At 44.2% G+C, this 21,791-nt stretch overlaps 1 protein-coding gene across 1 annotated transcript in view; it reads right to left on the bottom strand.

Moving 5' to 3' along the window:
• Positions 1 to 21,791, bottom strand: part of BRF1 (BRF1 general transcription factor IIIB subunit) — a 343,261-nt gene that overhangs the window by 8,078 nt on the left and 313,392 nt on the right. Inside the window, exons 16-17 of the mRNA XM_083166801.1 lie at positions 5,807 to 5,858; positions 1,207 to 1,351 (exon numbers count right to left, since the gene is read on the bottom strand). Of these exons, the coding sequence (XP_083022927.1) occupies positions 1,207 to 1,351; positions 5,807 to 5,858 (197 nt within the window). The remainder of the gene's footprint in view (positions 1 to 1,206; positions 1,352 to 5,806; positions 5,859 to 21,791) is intronic.

Raw genomic sequence — 21,791 nt, 5'->3', positions numbered from 1 at the left:
CCCAGAAACGCTGGGCGTCTTGTAAGAAACCTCAACTCCCCTGGGGGATTTCAGTTTTCAAACTCTTAAAGATGGCAGCCGCCATCGCTGAGAGACCCGTCCCCAAGATCCCCTTCTAGGCAAGGCGCTGGATGGGGTCTCCCGGAGCCCAGGACAAACCTCCGTTTGAGCGGAGGTAAGCGCTCTGCAGAGTGTGCATTCCTCCGGCGAATGCCCTCCTCTGCACACAGAACACTGACAGGATGCGCTTCTCCTGCTGCGCTCTCAGCGTGTATTGACTTCAGCCAGAAGTCACATGCTGGCAAAACCTGCCACTAAGTCTAATGTTAAAAAAAACAATAAAAACCTAGTCTAACTAATAAAAATCCAAAGAAAAAAAAGTGTGGCTGCAGCGCAGCCACTCAGCATTGCACCCACTCCTGTGGGCACCTAAAACGAAGCTGAAGCATTATGGGATGCAGAGGGAGGAGCCTGCTCCCAAAGAATTGAAGCATAGGTGCCTGGCTCCTGGCAGACCCTAATACATCCCATTGTGGAGCTGTGTCACAGGACTGGACAAAAGTGAAAAAATATTTGACATATACATATACACACATATATATATATATATATATATATATATATATATATATATATATATATATATATATATATATATATATATATATATATATAGTAAGCAATTCATTTGAATTGTAAAGTGCAACAGAATATGCTGGACTATACAAGAAACTGTAAATAAATGAATAAATTGCCCATTTACACATGACTGTTCAATGGATTCAAGCAAGTGTTCGATTTGGCCAGTAGGAGCTGCGTATGTGTGTACATAAGGAACAAGCTGCTAAACTACTCCTAACTTTGGTAGTAAATCCCCTATGCAGAAATGGTTTTATTTTCCCTGTCAAACACTGTACATAACAGAGCAAGAATTGCAGGTAACATCAGGTGTGTGTGTCACGGGACCTAGTATGCCAAGAGGAGTTGTGTGATTGCAGCAATCATGTGTGAGGACACATCTGTACAATCCAATCAGTTCCAGTTGTTTTTCAAACACAGCCAATAAATGACAGTTAGTAGCCTATTGGTTAGAACTTCACATCTCCCAATAAATTGTGCTGGGGCCAGTATTCCTCTTCAGTAATTTTTAATTGTGAGGATTTAAAATTAAAATCGCGTAGCAATTTTTTTTAAATGATTACTTACCATTACCCCCCAATAACTGAAGCGCGCTGACACAGTGTTCTTCCTCCTCCTCCTCCTCTTCCTCTGCATCTTCCTCGTGGTTGTATGCAACTGGCCCGCTTTCTACCACAACGCTAGATTGGGTCTCCATAAGTTTAGAGGATTCCTAGGAGAATAACAAGATATAAGTGACACAAAGGCAACATCGGGGTAAGAGGCTGCCTCTCTCACATACCTGATCTTCAGCCCTTCTCTAATGAAGATTTATTGCTAAGTCAAGTCAAAGAAAAGTGGAAGGGATCACATGCCAGACAGCATCTGATACATTATCTTATGTTCACTGAGCTGAGAATATAAGGTTTCAATCCCAGACGTCTGCGCTTGGGATTCTCGTTTCAGCTCGGCTAGAATCTGATACAGGAGACCCTGTGGTTCTCCAGCTGTTCCACTGGCTGGTAGGGCAATCTGGAACTTCTAGACTCCAAAACTGAAAACAGTAGAGAGCTGCTATTTGGCAACATCAGGACTGGCTATACAGTGTAAACATTCATACATATGATATATTCAGACACTGACATCACTCTCAGGGGCCTACTGTATTTATTATATTACTTATTGGTGTATAGGTGACCCACGATAATTTTGTTTTTAATTCACTGCATGTTCTAGAGCAAATTCATCATTGCTCAAACCTGGAGACAGCTGCCCCTGCATATATATTTTCACTACTATTTTAGAAGTCTGTTTCAGCAGTGCTGAGTCACACATGTTTGACATCTGTCAGAGAGAGGCAAGAAATGGTGGAGTGACCCACAACCAGGACTGCTTATAATAGGTAATGCAGTGGGGGCGCAGGGGAAAACGCCATCTAAAGATGGCAAATGTTCTTGCAGTCAAGACCTGAAAATATTGTATTTTCAAAGCTTGATGAATTTAGGCAGTGTGGTATGCGCCTTCGACAGTGGGGATTCCAACAATCAGTATCCCAACTGCCGGTAATCAGACGAGGGGGGACGCGTGCAAAGAAGCCCTTTGCGGGCTCACTGTGCTCACCATGGTGCGGGTTCGGTGGCTTGCCAGAGGTTCAATACTCCCTCTATGGGGGTCGTGGACCCACCGCAAGGGAGAATAGTCCCTGTGAGGCGGGATCCCCCTGTAGGAGCACTGGCAGTCGGGATTCCGACGTCGGGATACGGACTGTCAGGATCCCCCCTGTCGGAGTGTCATCCGGCACCCAATTTAGGACCCTATACTAGTGTATACAGGGAGCAAGTCGTTATATCTCCTGCATTACATTGATCATTGAATGGCACTGACAATTTTTAAAAAAGTTTATAAAAAAGGCAACATTTTACATACTTTTGTATAAATTATTTGATGATGAAGAGACCCCTTATACAATTCAGTGCAAATCATCTACAGATCATTACTTTGGGGTTTGTGAATTGATAACAATGAAAGATTACCACTTCTATTTTTGAAAACACCTTTATGAAATCACACGTCACTAGTGGCAGCAATGCACATTTCATTTTGCACAAACTCAATGTGGTGTATTCAATGCGGCCGGCGAGGGGGTTAAATGCCGGGGATCGCCTAAAACAAGCAGTCCCCACCGTTTAACCCCCGTGCCGGCCGCTCACTGTATTCAACATTCTGGGTGAACCCTCGCTGTCAGATGACAAACAGCGAGGCTCGCGTCTAATGTAGGGAGCCTGCTGCATTTAGCCACGAGCCTTGCTGTTTCAGCATCCGCATACGCCATTTCCCCCTCGCTCCAAAAACCTAGTGTGGGGAAACGGCGTGTGCAGGGGGTCAGTTGAATACTGACCCTGCAAGCTGTGACAGCGAGAAGGCAGCACCGCCTAGTGCCAGCTAGAGAGGAGGAGGTGCCCGTACCGCCACCGCACATGGCCCCCCTCTTCCCTTAATGTGCCCTTGTATACACACATCAGTGATTATATATAAAGTTGGCAGTGTATAGCAATGGCGGTTATTGTCAGACAAGTAGTTGGCCGCTTTAACACACTGGTAGAAAAGTACTGCATACTGCGGCATCCAATATCAACAGGAAAATACATGGCTTAAAGTATAATATATGAAAAAAAATCCATATATTAGACATTTCTTCTGATCTCAAAGCCACCGAATTCAAGGTGCAGTAGTTGCACAGTGAACTTCACGGTTATCCTGGAAATCTGCTTTCTTCTAAACCCACAGGGGTTAAGTACTAAAGTAGTCAGACATAACCAATCCTAGAAATAGGATTAAATGGCACAGGGGGAACTTTGTTCCTTGGGACGTATCGTGCTGTGAATTTCCATCCAGCATGAGAAAAGCTTGTGAGTGGTGTGGAACCCGAAATAAGCCGCTCATTGACTCGTGGAGTCCGCCGGAGTAAAGAAATAGTCTAATTAAAATATGACCTCTTCCTAATTATCCTGCTTATTTCCATCCTGCAGAACATCTAAAAATGTGCAATTTTTGTAATGAGGGAGAATAGAAGTGATAATGCCTGTCCCTGGGCTGCATATCGAGCAGTTTGACAAGATTAATACTTTTTCTCCTCTCATTAAGATGCTCTTTAAAATGCAGTTTTCTAAATATACAGTCCCAGAATCTGGCAGAGATGTGGCAATGTGTCAGTCTGTTACATAAGTCACAGCATTTGAAAATCTTGACATTTACAATCTTCTAAGTATTTGTGTAATAAAAGAAATGTGTTTACAGTGCGTATTGTATAATACAAGATCAGTAGATAGAGGGCATCTAGCCTCAGTGTGCCACTTGGTGTATGGTGCCTGGCACGAGTGAGTCGCCAGATCCCGCGCACCTCTGCTAACATTCAGCATTTTTTTTTTTGGTGCCAAAAATGCATCTTAGTCACAAAACAATGTGACCAGGGTGCACAGGAGACTCAGATGATTGATTTGACACACACACACACACACACACACACACACACACACACACCCAGCCTAACCCTAATCTCCCCCACCCTGGCAGCGTAACCCTAACCCCAATACTTTCCTCCAGGATCAGTCCGGAACCCGCTCTTGGTTGCCGGTATGTGACTGCATCCACTTTGATGTTTGAATGAATATGAATATTTGATATTGACGACTGCAATAGTTCCTACACATCAATCCATGTTACAGTGGCACATTCAGCAGAGACAATCTTCCCACAGGACAGCCACATATACTGGACAATCATCAGAAAGCATTACACCCAAAGCCAGGTTCTGCAAGGTTGTAGCGCTAACACCTGTGCCTCCCCAATTACAGGCTGGTAAATTAACATTTTCCTGGAGAAGGCGATGATGGCGTGACTACCATTACCGATCACTTACTGCTGCACAAGTCTATTGTAGCAATGTACATAATGAATAAGTGCCTACTGTCCTGGAGAAGGCAACGATGGCGTGACTACCATTACCGATCACTTACTGCTGCACTAATGAATAAGTGCCTACTGTCCTGGAATTCTGAGAGACTCAAATCTTTGGGAGTTATCCTGACTCCTAGGATAGCTGCCAGCCCATATCCTTGTGAACAAGTAAGCAACCCCCCCCCCCAATTATTTTTTTGTCTCCGTTCGTAAGTCCATACATACTTTTACTCTGGATGGCAATGGACGAAAAAGGGGTGGGCACTGCCCTCATGTGACATTGGCCACCCAACCCGGCAACAACACACTTGCATGCCCAGGGGAACAGCCTGCACTTTTATGTGGACTCCCATAAAACGCTGGGTGTTCCCCCTGCCCAAAGCGAAGGGCTCGGCGAGTGTGAAACCACCAAAGATGTTCGCTCCCGGGGTTCGCACATGTGCAGACAATTGGGGAAGAGGCTGAATTTGGTCCCACCCTAACTGGTCTGAATCATTCTTCCTTTAGGAGCATCTTGGAGACTGCGCAGAACACTCTCCACATATTGATAGTATTTTCTCCCTCTATGTGTATGCTCTGGTTTGCTCCCATGCTGTGTGTGTGGAAGATCTTATCCTGTGAGCTCCATTGGTGCAGAGGTTGTAAAATGTGACTATTCTACACAAAATATTCACAGTATATGGTGACACTGAGTAGAATCCCATCAGAGTGCGCTGTAGAAAACGGAAGCTCAAACTGGCCCTGGGGACGATAGAACTTTGTTTTTCCCTAAACAAAAAATGTTTCATTAACAGCTTACAGACAGACGTGTAATATTTCCCGAGGGATGAGCTCACTTCTATGCATTAAATGATATTCTGAAATGTCACTGTCACTGCAAGCATCTGTCACCAGGACGAGACGTTCCGGGCCCTTTCTGCGCCAGCAGTCTAATCAAACAGCGGGTATTCTTCGCGACCGACCCGAGACTGGCATCTGTGTGTCTGCATGGGAAATCTCTCACCGTGGGGGAGCAAATATCCCAGTCTCCAGTAAAATATGTATATGGAAATTCATCCGTTCACGGAGATTGCTCTAACTCAACACTACAAGCTCCTGATAGATTTGTATGGTGAGTAATCTCTGCCCTGCTAACTGTAAGCAGATTTCCAGGAGGATTTCAGAAACATGTCTTCAGCGCCTTTGTTTGTATGCTGACCTTTCATCTAGTACAATGCAATGTGACAGTTACCTGGTCAAGTGCTGCCTTTTTAGGTGGTTGCGTAGAAACAGACGGCCTTAATCTGCAAGACAAAATAGAAAGTGATCACCGGCGGGGCTCACGAAGGAGATTGGCATTTCTAAGGGAGCAATTTTGTAGACTACACCGTTTGCACAACAGTACAATGCAACACAAATCATTTCAACAGCGTTGTGAGTGACTCATTGTGTATTATATGGTTACATTAGATATGTACAGTAATAACAGCAATGTTAATAATACTAATAATAAAAATAATCTAGATGCTGCAGTCTTCAATATTTTCTTTCCCACCCAGTAGAATATGCAGTGTTTTTAAGGTTCGGTATATTTGGCGACATTCACAGAGTCAAAACAGATAAACTGTCGACATGATTCGCATGTTGAGAAAACATTGTGTGTTCTGGTGCCGGCAGATGCGGGATGTGAGTCCCTGCGGTTATCTAGTGGTAATGTCCCTAACAATCCACTTAGTGCATAACCCCTGACCCTAACTACCCCCCCCCCCCGACAGCTTCACATGTCGACATGAAGTTGACTTTTGCAGATGTTCCATTTTATCATCATAGATGTGGACATGGTGACTGCACTATCTGCAACTAAACCGGCATTTGGTGGTTTCTGCATGGTTATGTAGGGTAACCAGAAGGGCTGTGACTGGTAAATGCTGCTGTTACAGCAATTGCATGGAAGGGAGAGTGGAAATGAATGGATGCATTCTACTCATCAGGAATTTCTGTGCGATTCCTAAATTTGAAGCATTCTCCCACAATTCCGGCAGAGTGCACAAAACTCCTCCCATGATGCCAGTGATGTAGGCATGACATCAGAGCTCCGCTTGCTGTGCTGTAATACTGTGAACATAGTTGTATGATACTCTTTTCATTGTCACACCCCCAATCTTCCCATCAGATGTCAGAATTTAAACCATGTTTACTATGATTGGAATTAGGCATGTGACCAAATAATCTGTACAGAAGACCCAAAATTATACTGGGCAGGATGGCTAATAATTACTGCCCAACAGGTCCACCTTAATGATCATAATCAGTCATTGACAGAACTACCAGCATTAAAGTTACTAGTTGCCAATTGGCCATTTTACTTTGAACACAACAGACACAGAAGTGTTGGCTGAAATACTCTGTGCTGATGTTAATATTGTTTCCTTTAATTGGGTGCCAGTTTTTCTATCCCCACTTTAGTTCCTGCTCACAGATCACAAATGTCTCCATGCTGAGAATGAAATGTAATAGGTGCTCTAAAAACTGGATGCAAACAATGTAGGTTCATATTTATCCTTGTAAATCAGTCGAAGCTGCCAGATTGCAACAAATATCACAACTGAATAATCTAGTTCCTATATCAGAAACATTGCTCAATACCAGTAAAGGCTTACTTGGTTGGAACATTCTGAATATAACCCGATCATAGCTTAGTGACCTAGATGGGCGCCAATGTCTTAACGTTGTTCAACACTTTCTTTGCAGGAAAATCCGTAGCTGCAATGAAGAACCCCCAAGCTGTTCTCCTACCCTCCTGCTGCATGTTCACTAGAGGAGGCTGGCTGTTGTCAAATGGTAGTTTTCTAGATCCAAATTGGATAAAGGACCTTTCATTCCAAGGGGGGGGGGGGGGGAGCAAGGCCGGTGGCCCGCATTGTGACTATGCACACAACCACTTATTGCCCTTAGAACCACCAATCTACTCTCTGTTCTCCTAGCCTCCTGCTGCATGATCACTATAGGAGGCTCACCACCTATTGCCTTTAGCTAGTAACAGTTTAGCTCGCAACCAGTGGTGACTCCAGAGGTGGGTTGCAACATATTCCAAAGTTCAAATAGGGGAGCCGAACCAACCGCCAATGAGTCAATTTGGGATGACAGTTGGTAGCAGTAGGTGTCTCCTCTACTTGAATGTTGGACTGCAGTGCAGCTCCACCTCTGGGCCTCCATGTTTGGACATTGCTCCTCCCCCTGTGACATCAGAGGTCCTTTTTCCATCTTGGATCTTGTTCTAACCCCGATAAAATGCTGCAAGCAGGTAATGCTGCCACTAGCGGGCCCGTCAAGAGACCTTAGGTCAACTTAAGATAATGGAAATTCAGTTTTGGGTGGAATAAAACATTTCATTGTTAAATGTATTTAATTTTAATTAAAGAAAAGTTTGTATGGATAGGAATGCCTTTCTTTAGACAGGAACTGCAATGTATTCAGTGAAGTAGGAGAAGGAAGAGAATCTGTGATACTCCAGAGACATGACAGGCTCTTCCCAGTTCCACCTAACAAGTACAGTACACAGCTAGATTGCTTTTTACCACATCCCGACCTTCATATAACTCACCAGCTGCTTTCATATCTGCCATATGGAACCTCACACATTACTGGCTGCCATGATTACATCGGCTGTCCCTACCAGCCATGCAGAACTGGGGCACTGCAAATTGCAGGGGCCACAAAGACTGGTGCAGAATGGGGCATCACAATTGAACACAGTGGCTCTGTAATGAGCACTTTCACACCCCAGACAATATGTTCATTTGCCTCTGTCTGTCTGACAAAGAATGAAAAAGAAGAAGAATGGAGAAGGAGGAGGAAATGAAGGAAACTGATCCATATAACAAAGAAAACTTTGAAACAGGTGAACTACTGCTATAATTTGCTAGCAATTACACTAGCGGATAAAGCAGGTCGTGACAAGGCCCATGAAAATTATTCAACGCTTTGGGAATTGCCTTCTACTCGGTCTCTGTAAATCCAATAGATCATTAAACGTTTTAGAACCTTAATTACATCTTCAGTTCATAACAGATTTCCTTGTGTCTACACTTGTATGTGACAGTTCCCACTATAAAAAGGTCTGTACAGTGGGGTTTATTCTGGTTCACTTCATCTGGCAAATTCCTTCTTAGATGGACAAAACCAGCTGCACTGCAGGTGGGGTAGATGTTACTTGTGCAGAGAGAGTTAGATTTGGGTGGGGGTTTTACTTCAAAGTGAGATCTATATTGCAGTGTCAAAATAAAGCAGTCAGTATTTTCCCTGCACAGAAACAAAATAACTCAGCCAAATCTAATTATTTCTGCACATTTTACATCTGCCCCCCCTGCAGTGCACATGGTTTTGTCCATTTAAGAAGGAATTTGCCAGAAGGAGTGAACCAGAATAATCCCCAGTATATATGTATGTGTGTGTCAGAGATTTGAATGTGTGTGTGTATATGTGAGAGAAATAGACAGTTCCCACTATAAAAGTCTGTATGTGTGTGTGACAGTTACCATTATAAAGAGGTCTGTAGAATATGTGTGTGTGTATGTGACAGTTCCCACTATAAAGAGGTCTGTAAAATAGGTGTGTGTGCAGGGCCGGCGCCACCACTAGGCAAATCTAGGCATTTGCCTAGGGCGCCGGCCAATGGAGGGCGGCATTTTGCCCCCCTGTGCCGCGAGGGTACCTGTCCTGCGGCGCTGTGTATTTAAAGCTGGCGGCGGAGGCAGCGAGGGGTCCCTGCAGTCAATAAGAAATAACAAACGCTATCCGCCGGGCTATGCGGAAGCGCTTCTGTTGTGAAAACACTGTCCGCACGCTGATTGTCTGAGATTCAGCCAATCAGCGTGCGCCGCGCGGCTAGTGTTTTCACAACAGAAGCGCTTCCGCATAGCCCGGCGGATAGCGCTCGTTGACTGCAGGGACCCCTCTCTGCCACCGCCGCCAGCTTTAAATACACAGCGCCGCAGGACAGGTAACCCCCCCCTCCCCCGGGGCGCCCCCACCCTGACTCGCCTGGGACGCTCCGGTGCCTTGCACCGGCCCTGTGTGTGTGAGACCGTTTCCTCTATAAAGAGGTCTGTATGTGTGTGCGGGGTGCCAGATGACATTCCGACGGTCAGTAGACCGACGTCAAAATCTCAGCTGTTAAAAGCCCAACAGTCTGGATCCTGATTTACAGGGAGAGTGCAGCGAGCATGGTGAGATCAAGGGGTTTCCACGCACTTGCTCCCTGACGGAATACCGGCAGTCGGATTTCTGACGTCGGACTAATGACAGTCGGAATCCCAACTGTTGGACCCGCATACCACATCCGTGTGTAAGAGATAGTTCCTGCTATAAAGATAGGTGTGTGTGAGACAGTTCCCACTGTAAGTAGGTATGTGTATGTATAAAGAGAACGCCCTACCCTCTATACATAGGCGATGCTAATCAACGCAAATTGGTTCCTACAGATATACCTTGTATTACAGAGTCACAAAGTATGGCAAGTACCACATTATAACTATCAAGTAATGCTATGGAATTTCAGGTTTATTCTAATTATTTCAAATAATAAATTGTGCATTATTATAGAGATGACATAAGTGTCAGTGGGAAGTGTTCCGTAAATAAACAGGACTTCTCTTGATGTTGGTGTATGTAGAAAATACCAAAAATTCATACCCATTTGAGACCTCTACCATCATCATTACTATGTCTAATACATTTTTGGTTTAAATATTATAGTAATAGTTAGATATGTACAACCAAAACACAGGAGAGGTACAGAAATTACCTGTGACTGAACCAGTGACGTAACAACAAATTTTGTGCCCCCACCCACCGCTCGCCCTGCCTTACCCCTCCGCGTCTGGTCTGTGGCCAGATCTAGTAGTCTGCGTCCCGGCACTCCTCCTGGCCCCTTATGAAAAATGTCCCTCACAAAATGGCCGACCCCTCACAGCAGACCATTTTTAAGGATGCCAGAGGAGGCCGCCTCCTCTAGCATCCTCAAAAACTGTCTGCTGTGAGGGGTCGGCCATTTTGTGGGGAACTTTTTAATAAGGAGTCAGGAGAAGTGCCGGGATGGAGACTAGTATATCTGCGGGTCACGACTCCGGGCCACAGATGCGGTGGCAGGCGGCAATGTAACAATAGCCCCCGTAGACCCCCGGCGCCCACACTTAGCGCCTTCCTGACGTTGTGGGGTCTATTGTTACGTCACTGGACTGAATGCACAAACCCAGCAAGTGACCCCACAAGGGCTGTGAATGAACAATGAGGCTACTTTACCTAAACAATATCAGACATTTGTTATGATTGGTTGAGAAGTTTAAACCTTGCTATAAGGCAACAAACCCCAAAAGGTTAATTTACTGGTACCTGCCACTGACAATCCGGAGCATAATCCCGCACAAAGCCAGCAAACTAACAAGTACGGAGGCAGACATTTACGTGGAGACAACTTCTGCCAAAACGCCTGCGCCAGGCACCCTGTGACCCACCAGTGGGTAATTATTAATGCACATACGCATGAATATTTGGTTTAATTGATACCCGTATCTTGGAATCTTTTATGTGACTTAATTGCAGCTACACATATCCCTAAGGAAAGAAGGGGATACCGATATTCAAAACGGATGGTGCAAATTAATTGAATTAACTTTATTGCATGCAATAGAAGTATTTTCTAAGGAACGGTTTCTTTACTGCTCAGTTCTGCCACACACAGTATGATCATAATATTATGTTGCTGATAATTGCTAAAGAGTATTAAAGTAACCGGTACTTATTTGCACGCTACCAATTTGCTTATCAGGGTAGCAGTCTAGAGGCAAGTGTATTTATGTCTGCTTGTTTGTCCTGTTTGGATATTAGTAATACGTTTTATTGTGTTTTTATTGTGTAATTGGGCTAAAAATATAAACTGAATAAAACATTTTTTTTTGTACGGACAGCGCTCCATTTGATGTGTTTCTTAACCCTCTAACTAGAGTGGCCAATCCCGGGATCGGGATCGGCGGGATCCTGGGATTTTGCCCCCAAAAGGCCGGGATTTCAATCCTGGGATTGGAGTTTCCAATCCCGGGATTTCGGGATTAGACTGCGCAGTCTAATGCCAGGCAGCGTCTGAGCACCCGCTCAGACGCTGCCTGGCTTCTCCCGGCACCCGGCAGAGCATACTGCGCAGCGTGACCTCTCAGTGTGGCGAGGTCACGCTGCGCAGGCAGGGCAGGCAGGTCATTCACGTCACGCCCGGCAGCACCCCGCCGCTCGCCCAACTAGCCAGCCAGCAGGAGCATACCGCGCAGCGTGACCTCTCAGCGTGACGAGGTCACGCTGCGCAAGCAGGTCACTCACGTCACGGGCGGCAGCATGAAGAAGCCGCACCGCGCCGCTCACCCACCCGCCCAACTAGTCAGCCAGCAGAAGCATTAACTACCTGTCCCCCAGCCTGGCTCCTTAAGATGACCGCCCATCCACCCACCCGGCAACCCAGCTGCCCCTGCATGGATGTAAGTAATTGCGGGGCAGCCAGGGCATTTTTCTATTAGGAAAGCCAATCCCGGGAATCCCGGGAATCCCGGGATTGAGCATTTTTCAATCCCGAATCCCGGGATTGAAAAAATGCCCCGGGATTGGCTTCCCTACCTCTAACCCTACCCATTAGTGCCTAACCCTAACCTTGGTCATCCTAACCTCCTAAACCCCCCCTTCTTCTAAGTGCCTAACCATCCCTCCCCACAGTCTATGTCCCCCCCCCCCCAGTGCTTAAGCATGACCAACCCCCCCCCCCCCCCAGCATAAGCCTAACCCGCCCTGCTTTCTTACAATCAGGATGCAGCCAGTTGGCGTCAGTATTCTGACTGCCTGCATCTCTAACACAGCCCTTCCGATCTTCAGGCTCCGATCTGATGCTCACAGGACCGCATATCAGATTGGACCTGATGTCAACACACCTGCGCTTTGAATACTTTTCATCCGATTTCTCAACTCGATCTGTTGGAATCGGATCAAAAAGGGAAAAAATCGACCCAAGTGTATGGGAGCCTTTAAGGAGTTGGAAAGAAAGCAAAAAGTATCTTCACACTGGATAAACCAAGTTTTATTGCTAGTTTATTAATAACAATATTAATAATAATGTTTTTATGCAGTGTAAATATTGGCTACTTTTGCACAATGCAATTTATATTTTACATGTGCCCCACTGTAGTGCCACGTGGATTTGCCACTTGGAGATGTGTCTATTTGAAGCTCTTGTAACAGATCCCTTGTGAGTCAGATAAGCCTATGGGTGAAATTTACTAGGATGAGAGATTCAGTGAGAGATTTGGTAACAAATGTCCTTTTTTTTTTTATAGCCGCAATTATTTACAATGCAAATCCAGTTTGATTTTGCAGTGTACATGATTGCTGCTTTCTTTCACTTTCTACATGTCTCATCCTATTACATTTCTCCCAATGTGTTCTTATTAAAGGTTATGCAGTTACCAGACCTTATTATGTGATTATTATTTAAACATATTATGCCTGACGTTTTCTTCCGGTCACTTGACTTGCATAAACAGAAAGATGCCCTCTTGATAAAAGGCAGCCTTATGTTTTTTTCTTTATTTTGCCATAACTCATTTTGCTGGTTTACAGGTATATAATAAAGTGTTGTTAGGGGTGCCGGACGGCTCCCTGACAGTCGGGATTCCGACAGTCATTCCTCCGACATTGGAATCCCGACTGCTCCCTCGTGGGGGTCCACGACCCCCATAGAGGGAGAATAAAATAGGTGGCGAGCGCAGTTCGCCACCGTGCCCGCAGCATGGCGAGCGCAGCGAGCCCGCAAGGGGCTTCATTGCGCTCCCCACGCTGTGCAGTCAGGATTCCGACGTCTGACTAATGACTGTCGGAATCCTGACTGTTGGGCTAATATACCACACCCGTTGTTAGACAAGAGCATTTGGGGGGAATTCAATCCCAGCCACTATTTCCGCCGGGATTGAATACCATATGGCCTAATGTATGGAGGCCTAAAGTGTTTAGTGATGGTAAGTCAGAAGAGAGTGGATAGAGGTATAAAGTGACCTATGGCGTCAAATCAGATAAAATTCATAAACTACAGAGTTAAAATATGGAAGAATTTCAGTCAGGTGAGCAATAAAATGTAAAAGATACAATATTAGTTGCCATAAAATATATAACAAATATGAATTCATAAACTACATATAATAAAATTTCCAAAAATAAATATAGAAAATAAAAATCTTATCTTTTGTGTCGGAGGTCAGTTGGGAAATACTACGCAAATTTTAGGCAGGTATGGAAAACAAAAAAAGCAGGAGAGTAAGAATAGTAATGATTTCAAAAACTGAAGCATGAAAGTCTTCCAGATCCCCAACTTTGTTGCAAAATTTGGCTGTTCCTCACGCATTTCTAAGCCTCCTACACAGATGTTTCTGTTAATGACTGTGTTTCAACCTACATATAAAAATTATTATCATTATCACCTGTTTGGTATGATTAGTAAATCATACACATGATTATAATCCCAAAACTCCTGACTTTGTGCAAGTGTACCTAGGAGGAGGAGGAGGGCGGGCACACCAAATATTGATTTAATTTAGATTTTTCACTTTGCATTTTATAAATTGATAAAAATAAACTTTTGACACTTATTTTGGAAAACGTTCATACTTTGCAGCATTTTTTTCCACACCTGCATAAATCTTTTACAGAGTAATATATATTTTAAATATACATGCAATTAGTTGTTTTTGTTTTATTGTGACCAATGTTATCAATAACTCCTCTTCTGATTTAGATTCCCATGCTCCAAGAAAAAGCCTTATATAGAATAGCATTTATTTATGAACAGCTGTCTTTTCATTGCAGCTTGTGATACACAGTTCAAAGCGATGAATTATTGAATAAGTACAGTAAAATTCTCATTTTATGCAGATGTTCTATTCTAAAAAAAATCTGAAAAATAAAAACAAAGAGAAACCAAAACACAACACAACATAATACTACACACACACAAAGGGTATCTTCTTCAATAAACAGCTTTAAACCTGAACACAAATTTATTGTGCTGTTGGGTGGGAACACATAAGTAGCGCACTCCGATATTCCCTTTTTTCTATAACATACTTGCCTACTTTTGAACTCTCCTCTCCAGGAGAAGCCTGGAGAGGAGACTGACAGCATCACTTCTGGGGGCGGGGCCTGATGTAGACATCATCAATCCCCGCCCCCAGCAGTGAAAATCTGTGAGTGGTCACTCTGTTTACAAGATCAGCTGCTCTGGTGCCCTCCGCTGTAATTCAGATAGAGGTTTTTGTTGGCAGTGGCACTCTGGAGACTGGATGCAGTATAGTAAACAAAAATTTGGGGACCATTGTACCCCGTTTTTCATGGTGAGAGAACCACTACTTTCTTGAGAAAGGTCTTTTAAGGGGTCAGCAGGCTATTACTATTAGTCCCGGAATAAATCTGGTACCTCGTTTGAACATTATCTACGAGGCTGGTGAGTGCTATTTTCCCATAGGGGAATTGTATATACAGATGGAGTGCCGCTCAACCAGCGCCGGGGCTCGCTAGAATGCCCCCACCGACGAGATGGCTGACTGGGACACGTGAGCTTCCCTCACGCACGCGCGTCCTAGTTTCCAGGCGCAGGGGACGCAAACCCCGCCTGTCTCCGCTTCAGGGAGACGGGCAGGGTTAGTAGGGGAGCTGGGAGGCAGGATAGAGCAGTGGGGAGCTTCGTTGTGAGGGGATGCGCGCACGGTTGGCGATCCGACCGCCACCCCCCCCCTTGCTGGATGGCATCTGTAGTTCTCTGGGAATTACCTGCATTCACTATTATACAGCACCCCAGGCTGAGAGTGCAGGGTTTAGTGTGTGTGTGTGTGTGTGTGTGTGTGTGTGTGTGTGTGTGTGTGTGTGTGTGTATATATATATATATATATATATATATATATATATATATATATATATATATATATATATATATATATATATGGAAAGAGAATGGGTACCCCAATTATGCTCGCTCTACAGGAATGGAGCAGCACCTGTGAAAGGTGACTTTCAAATTCAGACCATTCCTACATTCTGAAGTCGGTCTAAGGACCCCATGGATTAACATTTTTGAGAAAATGAAAGGTGTCTACTGTCCATATTGCCCCTGATGAAGTCACGTGTGTGACAAAACGCGTTGGGCCACATGTGTTTTCGACATCTTACAACTGTGAACAAAGCATTATTTTATTGATCCAATGGATTATCTGAATCATTATTAAATTTGTGTTTTTAACAAAAACTGTTGTCTTATTGGGGAGCGCCCTCTGAATACTCTTCTATATATATATATATATATATATATATATATATATATATATATATATATATATATATATATATATATATATATATATATATATATATTAGTTATGGGCTAACTCAGTGGTTCAGGAGACCTGGAAAACATGCACTGTTGGGGGTACTTGAGGACGGAGGTTGAGAACCACTGGGCTAAACTAACTGATCGCAGGGCTCCAAAAAGTTGCAGCTCTGCGATCAGGTCTGAATCTTTCCCTTGGTGCAGTAACACATAGTAACTAAACAGCAAACTGAACAACGCTGATCACAGCTGATAAGTTACTGTACACTTTAACTAGGTTGGTCAATAACCCTACATATGTTTTATTGAACATAAACATCACTTTGCAGCACCCATCTCTGCTTGAAGTAAGGAATACAATGCATATCCGAAAAGCTCAGCAGCCTATAATAGTCTGTATATGTTCTGTCACTGGTCAGTTATATCCTACATAATTATATAATTTAGCATAAGCTAGTGTACCAGCTGGAAAACGAGTTTGGGGAGGATGTCACGCTGGGCTCAGCAGCACTTCAAAATGAGCTCACCGCGTGTACATATGCTCGGTATAATCACAGCCCTTCACCGTCATAAATGTCTGTGAGGAAATAATTCAAGGGAACAATGAGATTTAATATTATAAATTAAAATTACATTTCATTTAATTAAAAAGTAAAGCGAGGGATCATCTGAGAGCTAGTTTAGCTGTAAAATACAGCAACATCAGCCTCACAGCAACCCGCAAATTCTGGCAACGACAACAGAAGGCAGACTAGGGTTCTCCAGTCGCTGCGAAACTACAAGTCCCAGCATGCCTGCCAACATCTGGACGTTACTTTTATACAACAATTGCCAATTCCAGTTTCTAAAGGCTTATGATGAAGATTATACACAGATACATATACTTTTCATGTGCATATTAAATGATTTTTTTTTTCTCACAAAAGAATCAAAAGAGGTTTCTAGAGAGTTTCATAATTTATTCTACATATTCATGATTAAAATTCTTCTTTGCTGATGCCAAAGCAGAGGCAGCTGCCGACTTGTGCATTGTGGGTTCACTGTGATGCAGAATCTGTAAACTGGCTGCATGTGGGTGTATACCCTAACCTTCCCATGGAAGTTATTTCCTGCAATCGGATGTTCAATAATGGAAGATCTGCTTTCTATTTTTGCTGAAAAAAAAATTAATTTCTGTAGCAGGAAAAAAAAATTATTTTCTTAAAAAAAAAAAAAGTTCCGTTTTAAAATATATGTGCATTTCTTATCTTGGAATCATGCTAATTTGTACGGACTGTGGCCGTTACACGTGACAACATTTTGCCAGTACTTCAGGTAGAGAGCCAATTTAAACCTTTCAAGTCCAACGTCTAGTCAGGCTCAACAGCCCTAGCGCTAGTAGCAGATCCAATGGTGAGCCACTTTACAATAAGAACATTAACACCGTTCAACATTAAATGTAGACCATTTTTGAATACAAAAAAAGACTGTTTGAATTGCAAGAGAGATCCACTGCTTCGCTGCCAGAGAACCTGGGCTAGTCCTCCCTGTACCTCTCCTTACAGGACACAGGTTACAAAGTGTGCCCCAGTCAGCTGTTTAAGGAGCGGAGTGCCATTTTTCTTTGCAACGTATGCCTTGCATGCTTGCTGTGTATTGTGTACTGCAATAACTTCATGTATATACTGTGTTATCTGTACCTTAATAACTGCCTGTCTGTTTCACTATTTAAGTGTATACAAAGCCTGGTCATGTCTTCTAGGGGTAACTCCAGTAAGACAGGGGCCCCAGCACTGCTGTCCAGCATACGAGGTCTTCCCTCACACAGACGGGTGTCGGTTCATGCATTCATGAGGGTCTTAGGGTCAATTGTATCGATCTTCGACAATGCAGAATATGCATAATTCCATTCCCGTCTGCTACAACAGGAAATCCTCACCAAGTGGTTAGGATCCTACACCGACATCCGGTCACAGCTGATAGCATTGTTCCCTAAAATACATTTCTCTCTCTCCTGGTGGCTTTTTTATCAGAACCCCACAGCCTGTGCAGAGAGAGAGTTAGATTTGGGTGGGGTGTGTTGAAGCTAAAATCTAAATTGCAGTGTAAAAATAATGCAGCCAGTACTTACCCTGCACAGAAACAAAATATCTCACACAAATCAAACTCTCTCTATACATGTTTGATCTGCCCCACCTGCAGTGCACATGGTTTTGCCCATTTTGAGAACAAATTTGCACTGCGATCAGATCTGAATAAGGGTCTATGTCGGTTTGTTACTACTCAGTTTGTTTGATCACTGTTTCCCATTATAAAGCGCAACGGAATATGCAGCGCTATATAAGAACCTGTATATAATATTAGAGAAAACAAACAAATATCTAATATTTGGTGTTTTCAAGTCTATAATTTTGTTTTTAGTCTAAACTAATGCCCAAGTACAATACACCGACTAGTAAAGTGGTGGCCAACCCGTGGCTCTTGAGCCTCATGCGGCTCTCCACCTTGTAAAGTGAGGCTCCTGCTCCCACTGCTGCCCGCCGCCCACTGTCCGTCCCAGTCCCCCCTGCTGCCGATTCCCTGAATCCCTTCTCCTTCTGAGGGGAGGAGAGCACGCATTGCGCATCTCTCCTACCCCTTACTGTGCATCCTTGTGACTGGGCCGTCCGCCAATCAGAGCTCGCGGGCCAGCAGCCAATCAGGAGCCAGCCAGCGAGCTTTGATTGGTGGACAGCCCAGTCACAGGGAAGTGAGGGGGAAGGAGACGCGCGGTGTGCTGTGCTCTCCTCCCATCAGTGACATGACAGGAGGACTGCAGGGGGACACCAGACTGTCCTCTCCCCGCCCGGCAGCAGCAGCAACAACGGTGATTGCTGCTGCTGGGAAATTTGCACTGTGGGGGCATAGCAGTTTGTGGCACTGTGGGGGCATACCAGCTTTCTGGCACCATAGGGGCATACCCGGCACCGTGTGGTGCATTCCTGGCACCGTGGGGGGCATATGTATATATGGCACTGCACTATTGGAGGCATATTTGTATCACACCCACCCAAGGGGTCAAAATAAACTACGCCCCTTTTTTTGGTGCATGCGCCTTCGGCGCGCGCATGATGTCGGCTCTTTAGCTTGACTACCGATATTTTTGGGCTCTTTACCTCTGACCGGTTGGCCACCCCTGGACTAGTAGATTATGCTAATGAATGGTTTTATATACCGTATTTGTGCCTACATGGCAAAAGTCAATATACCAATGTAAATCCTGCAATAACCACATAACAGACCAACACAAAATGTATAGTAAAATACCTTCCTGTGACCAATAAACGTGTTTGCCATTCATTTACTTTGTTTCCTTTTACGGACTGGTCTCAAGTTCTTTACCCTATTTTGGAAATCAACTGTAAACCGCTTACAAATAAAAAGTGGAGTCTCAGAATAAGCCTGTAGTATAAAGCACTGGAATACATAAAAGCTATGATTGGCATTTCCAGGTACACGTGTAGATCTGCAATTCTAAATGTTCGGATATGACCTGCATTGGTGGTTCTTCTTACACTATCACAGTATAGAGGGTGCAGAAGGACACCCTTCCCTCATACCCCCATAGGTGATAGCTACTCTTTGTAACGGCATAATGCAGACGTGATTAGACAACAGCTTGCACAGAGTCAGATTACAATACATCACTGTGCTAATGTGCTACACAGTAGTATTTACATATATAGTTTGGAATATTACTGTGTGTCTACAGTTCTGCATTGCCACAATTGTTTTGGATATGCATTGCAGCAATAGAATATTATTATCCGGCAAAGTAAATGACAAAATAATTGCTGTGAATCCATTCAATTAGTTCAGTAACAATTCTGTGAAATTGAAATGGAGAATAACGCTGCAGAGAAAACACACAAATTAACATAGAACTTATTTTATATCTTCTCCCAATAAAGGCAATATATGCCACAGTGGCGTAACTATAAAAATCGCACCCCCCACCCCGCCGAAAATTGGCAATGCACACCCCCCCCCCCCAGTAAAGATAACAAAACACCCCCCCCCCCCCCAGCCGCCGCCCATGTACCAGTGCCTTACCCTCCGCTGTGCTGCGGCCGGGACCCGCAGATTTTGTCTGCGATCCCGGCTCCCCTCCTGCCCAGGCTTCTGCTGGTATGAAAACGGACCATCACAAAATGTCTGCCCCCATACAGCAGAGAGACCCAAATTTTTATATCTATATATATCTATATAGATATAGATATATATATATATAGATAGAGGCAAAAACGAAAATTTACTCATGACAAAATCTCTGAAACCACAAGGCCTACAACCTGTAAACTTGCCAGGTAGCTTTCCAAGTGTATTTATAAATGTATATGGTCATGACAATAGCATTGTCTGTGTGCGTGTGTAGGTATGGCAACAGGTGACGCGGGTGGTGGACCAAGCAGCTCTGTACAGGCCACTCCTCTAATTTCCCCCATGCCTCAACCACCACCTGAGCCTGCCCCTGCTGGTGAATGTGGACCATCCATTAACATTGACTAAACTTAACATCGGTATTCCAGTTCAGTTTGAGTTCAGGTCTGCCTAAGCTTGGCTACACGACCAGCGCTGTTCTATAATTCTATGTTACCATCTTCATCCTGTAGCGAAGCACAGGTATTCAGCTAGTACAAATAAAGTAGGCAAAAGCACATTTATCTTCTCTAGATAAAATGATTATTTCCCCCTCCTAAAATCAGGAGAATTAAAAGGGAAATTCAATTCTTGGTAATGTGCAGCCGCAATGTATTGATGTACAACCCAGAGAATTATTTATATATCTAAAAGAGTATAAACCATTAATCACATCACTTGACAAAAAGTTTAGAATATAAAAATGGTGTTGCCTTCTTTCCGAAGTATAAAGAGAGAGAATCCAAAATCTAAACAACAGGCTCACAGAGGAAGCTCTTGTGTGTGGTAGGGGTACACCCCTGTAATAGAGCGTGACCCAATTAGCTAACATATGTCATCAGTTTGACCACACACAGTCTACAGATATGACTAATGGGTATACAAACAGGGCGATTTCTGCATAATTTCTAAGCGATTTGGTAATTAATTAAAAAATTAAACACAAGTCACTCAGTGTGTACATCACATAGGGATGGCGATGCTTGAACCCGCGTGTCGCTATTGCTGATCTAGATCATTCAAGCATGCAGTATATATCTAGTTAGATCCCTTAGCAAATTGCCAGTGTTTTAGGAAGTGATCTGAGGGATTGGGGCATGATGACACAATGATTCGCAGTGACATTTCCTAATAGTCACCCAGTGACAGCCCGTCTGGAAGCACCATAAAGCCGGCAGCTATGGATAATTGCCATTTTGACATCTTTCTTGGGTATATCCTATAAAAGATCCATACACACTGGGCGATTGCCCAGCATGTATGGACAGCGATGATCACTATAATCGCTGGGGGGGAAAGCCGCTTAGTGCATACACACTGAGCGGCTTTCCCCCTGCCCAGCAATGTCAGCGGAGGGTGGACAGCTTTGCATAGCGCAGCGCTATGCAAAGCCATCCTCAAATTCGCTCATCTGCTTGTAATACCATCAGATGAACGGCTTTCCCGGCGATGATGTGGGGCATACACACTGGGCGGCTTTGAGCTGAAAGCCGCTCAAACCTGCTGTTTTGAGCAACTTTCAGCTCAAAGTCGCCCAGTGTGTATGGGCCTTTAGGGGGATATTTAATCCCGGGTAACTAATGTCGGGCTGGCCCGACAGCCGTGACCCGATCCCCTTCTCGGCCGGTTCGACTACAGCTCGGCAGGCGGGATTCAATGTCCCACCTGCTGA

This window comes from Crinia signifera, chromosome 12, assembly GCF_055691185.1.
Source record: "Crinia signifera chromosome 12, ASM5569118v1, whole genome shotgun sequence".
NCBI lineage: Eukaryota > Metazoa > Chordata > Amphibia > Anura > Myobatrachidae > Crinia > Crinia signifera.
The sequence above is the reverse complement of the archived record's forward strand: the minus strand, read 5'-3'. Positions and strand labels throughout refer to the sequence as shown.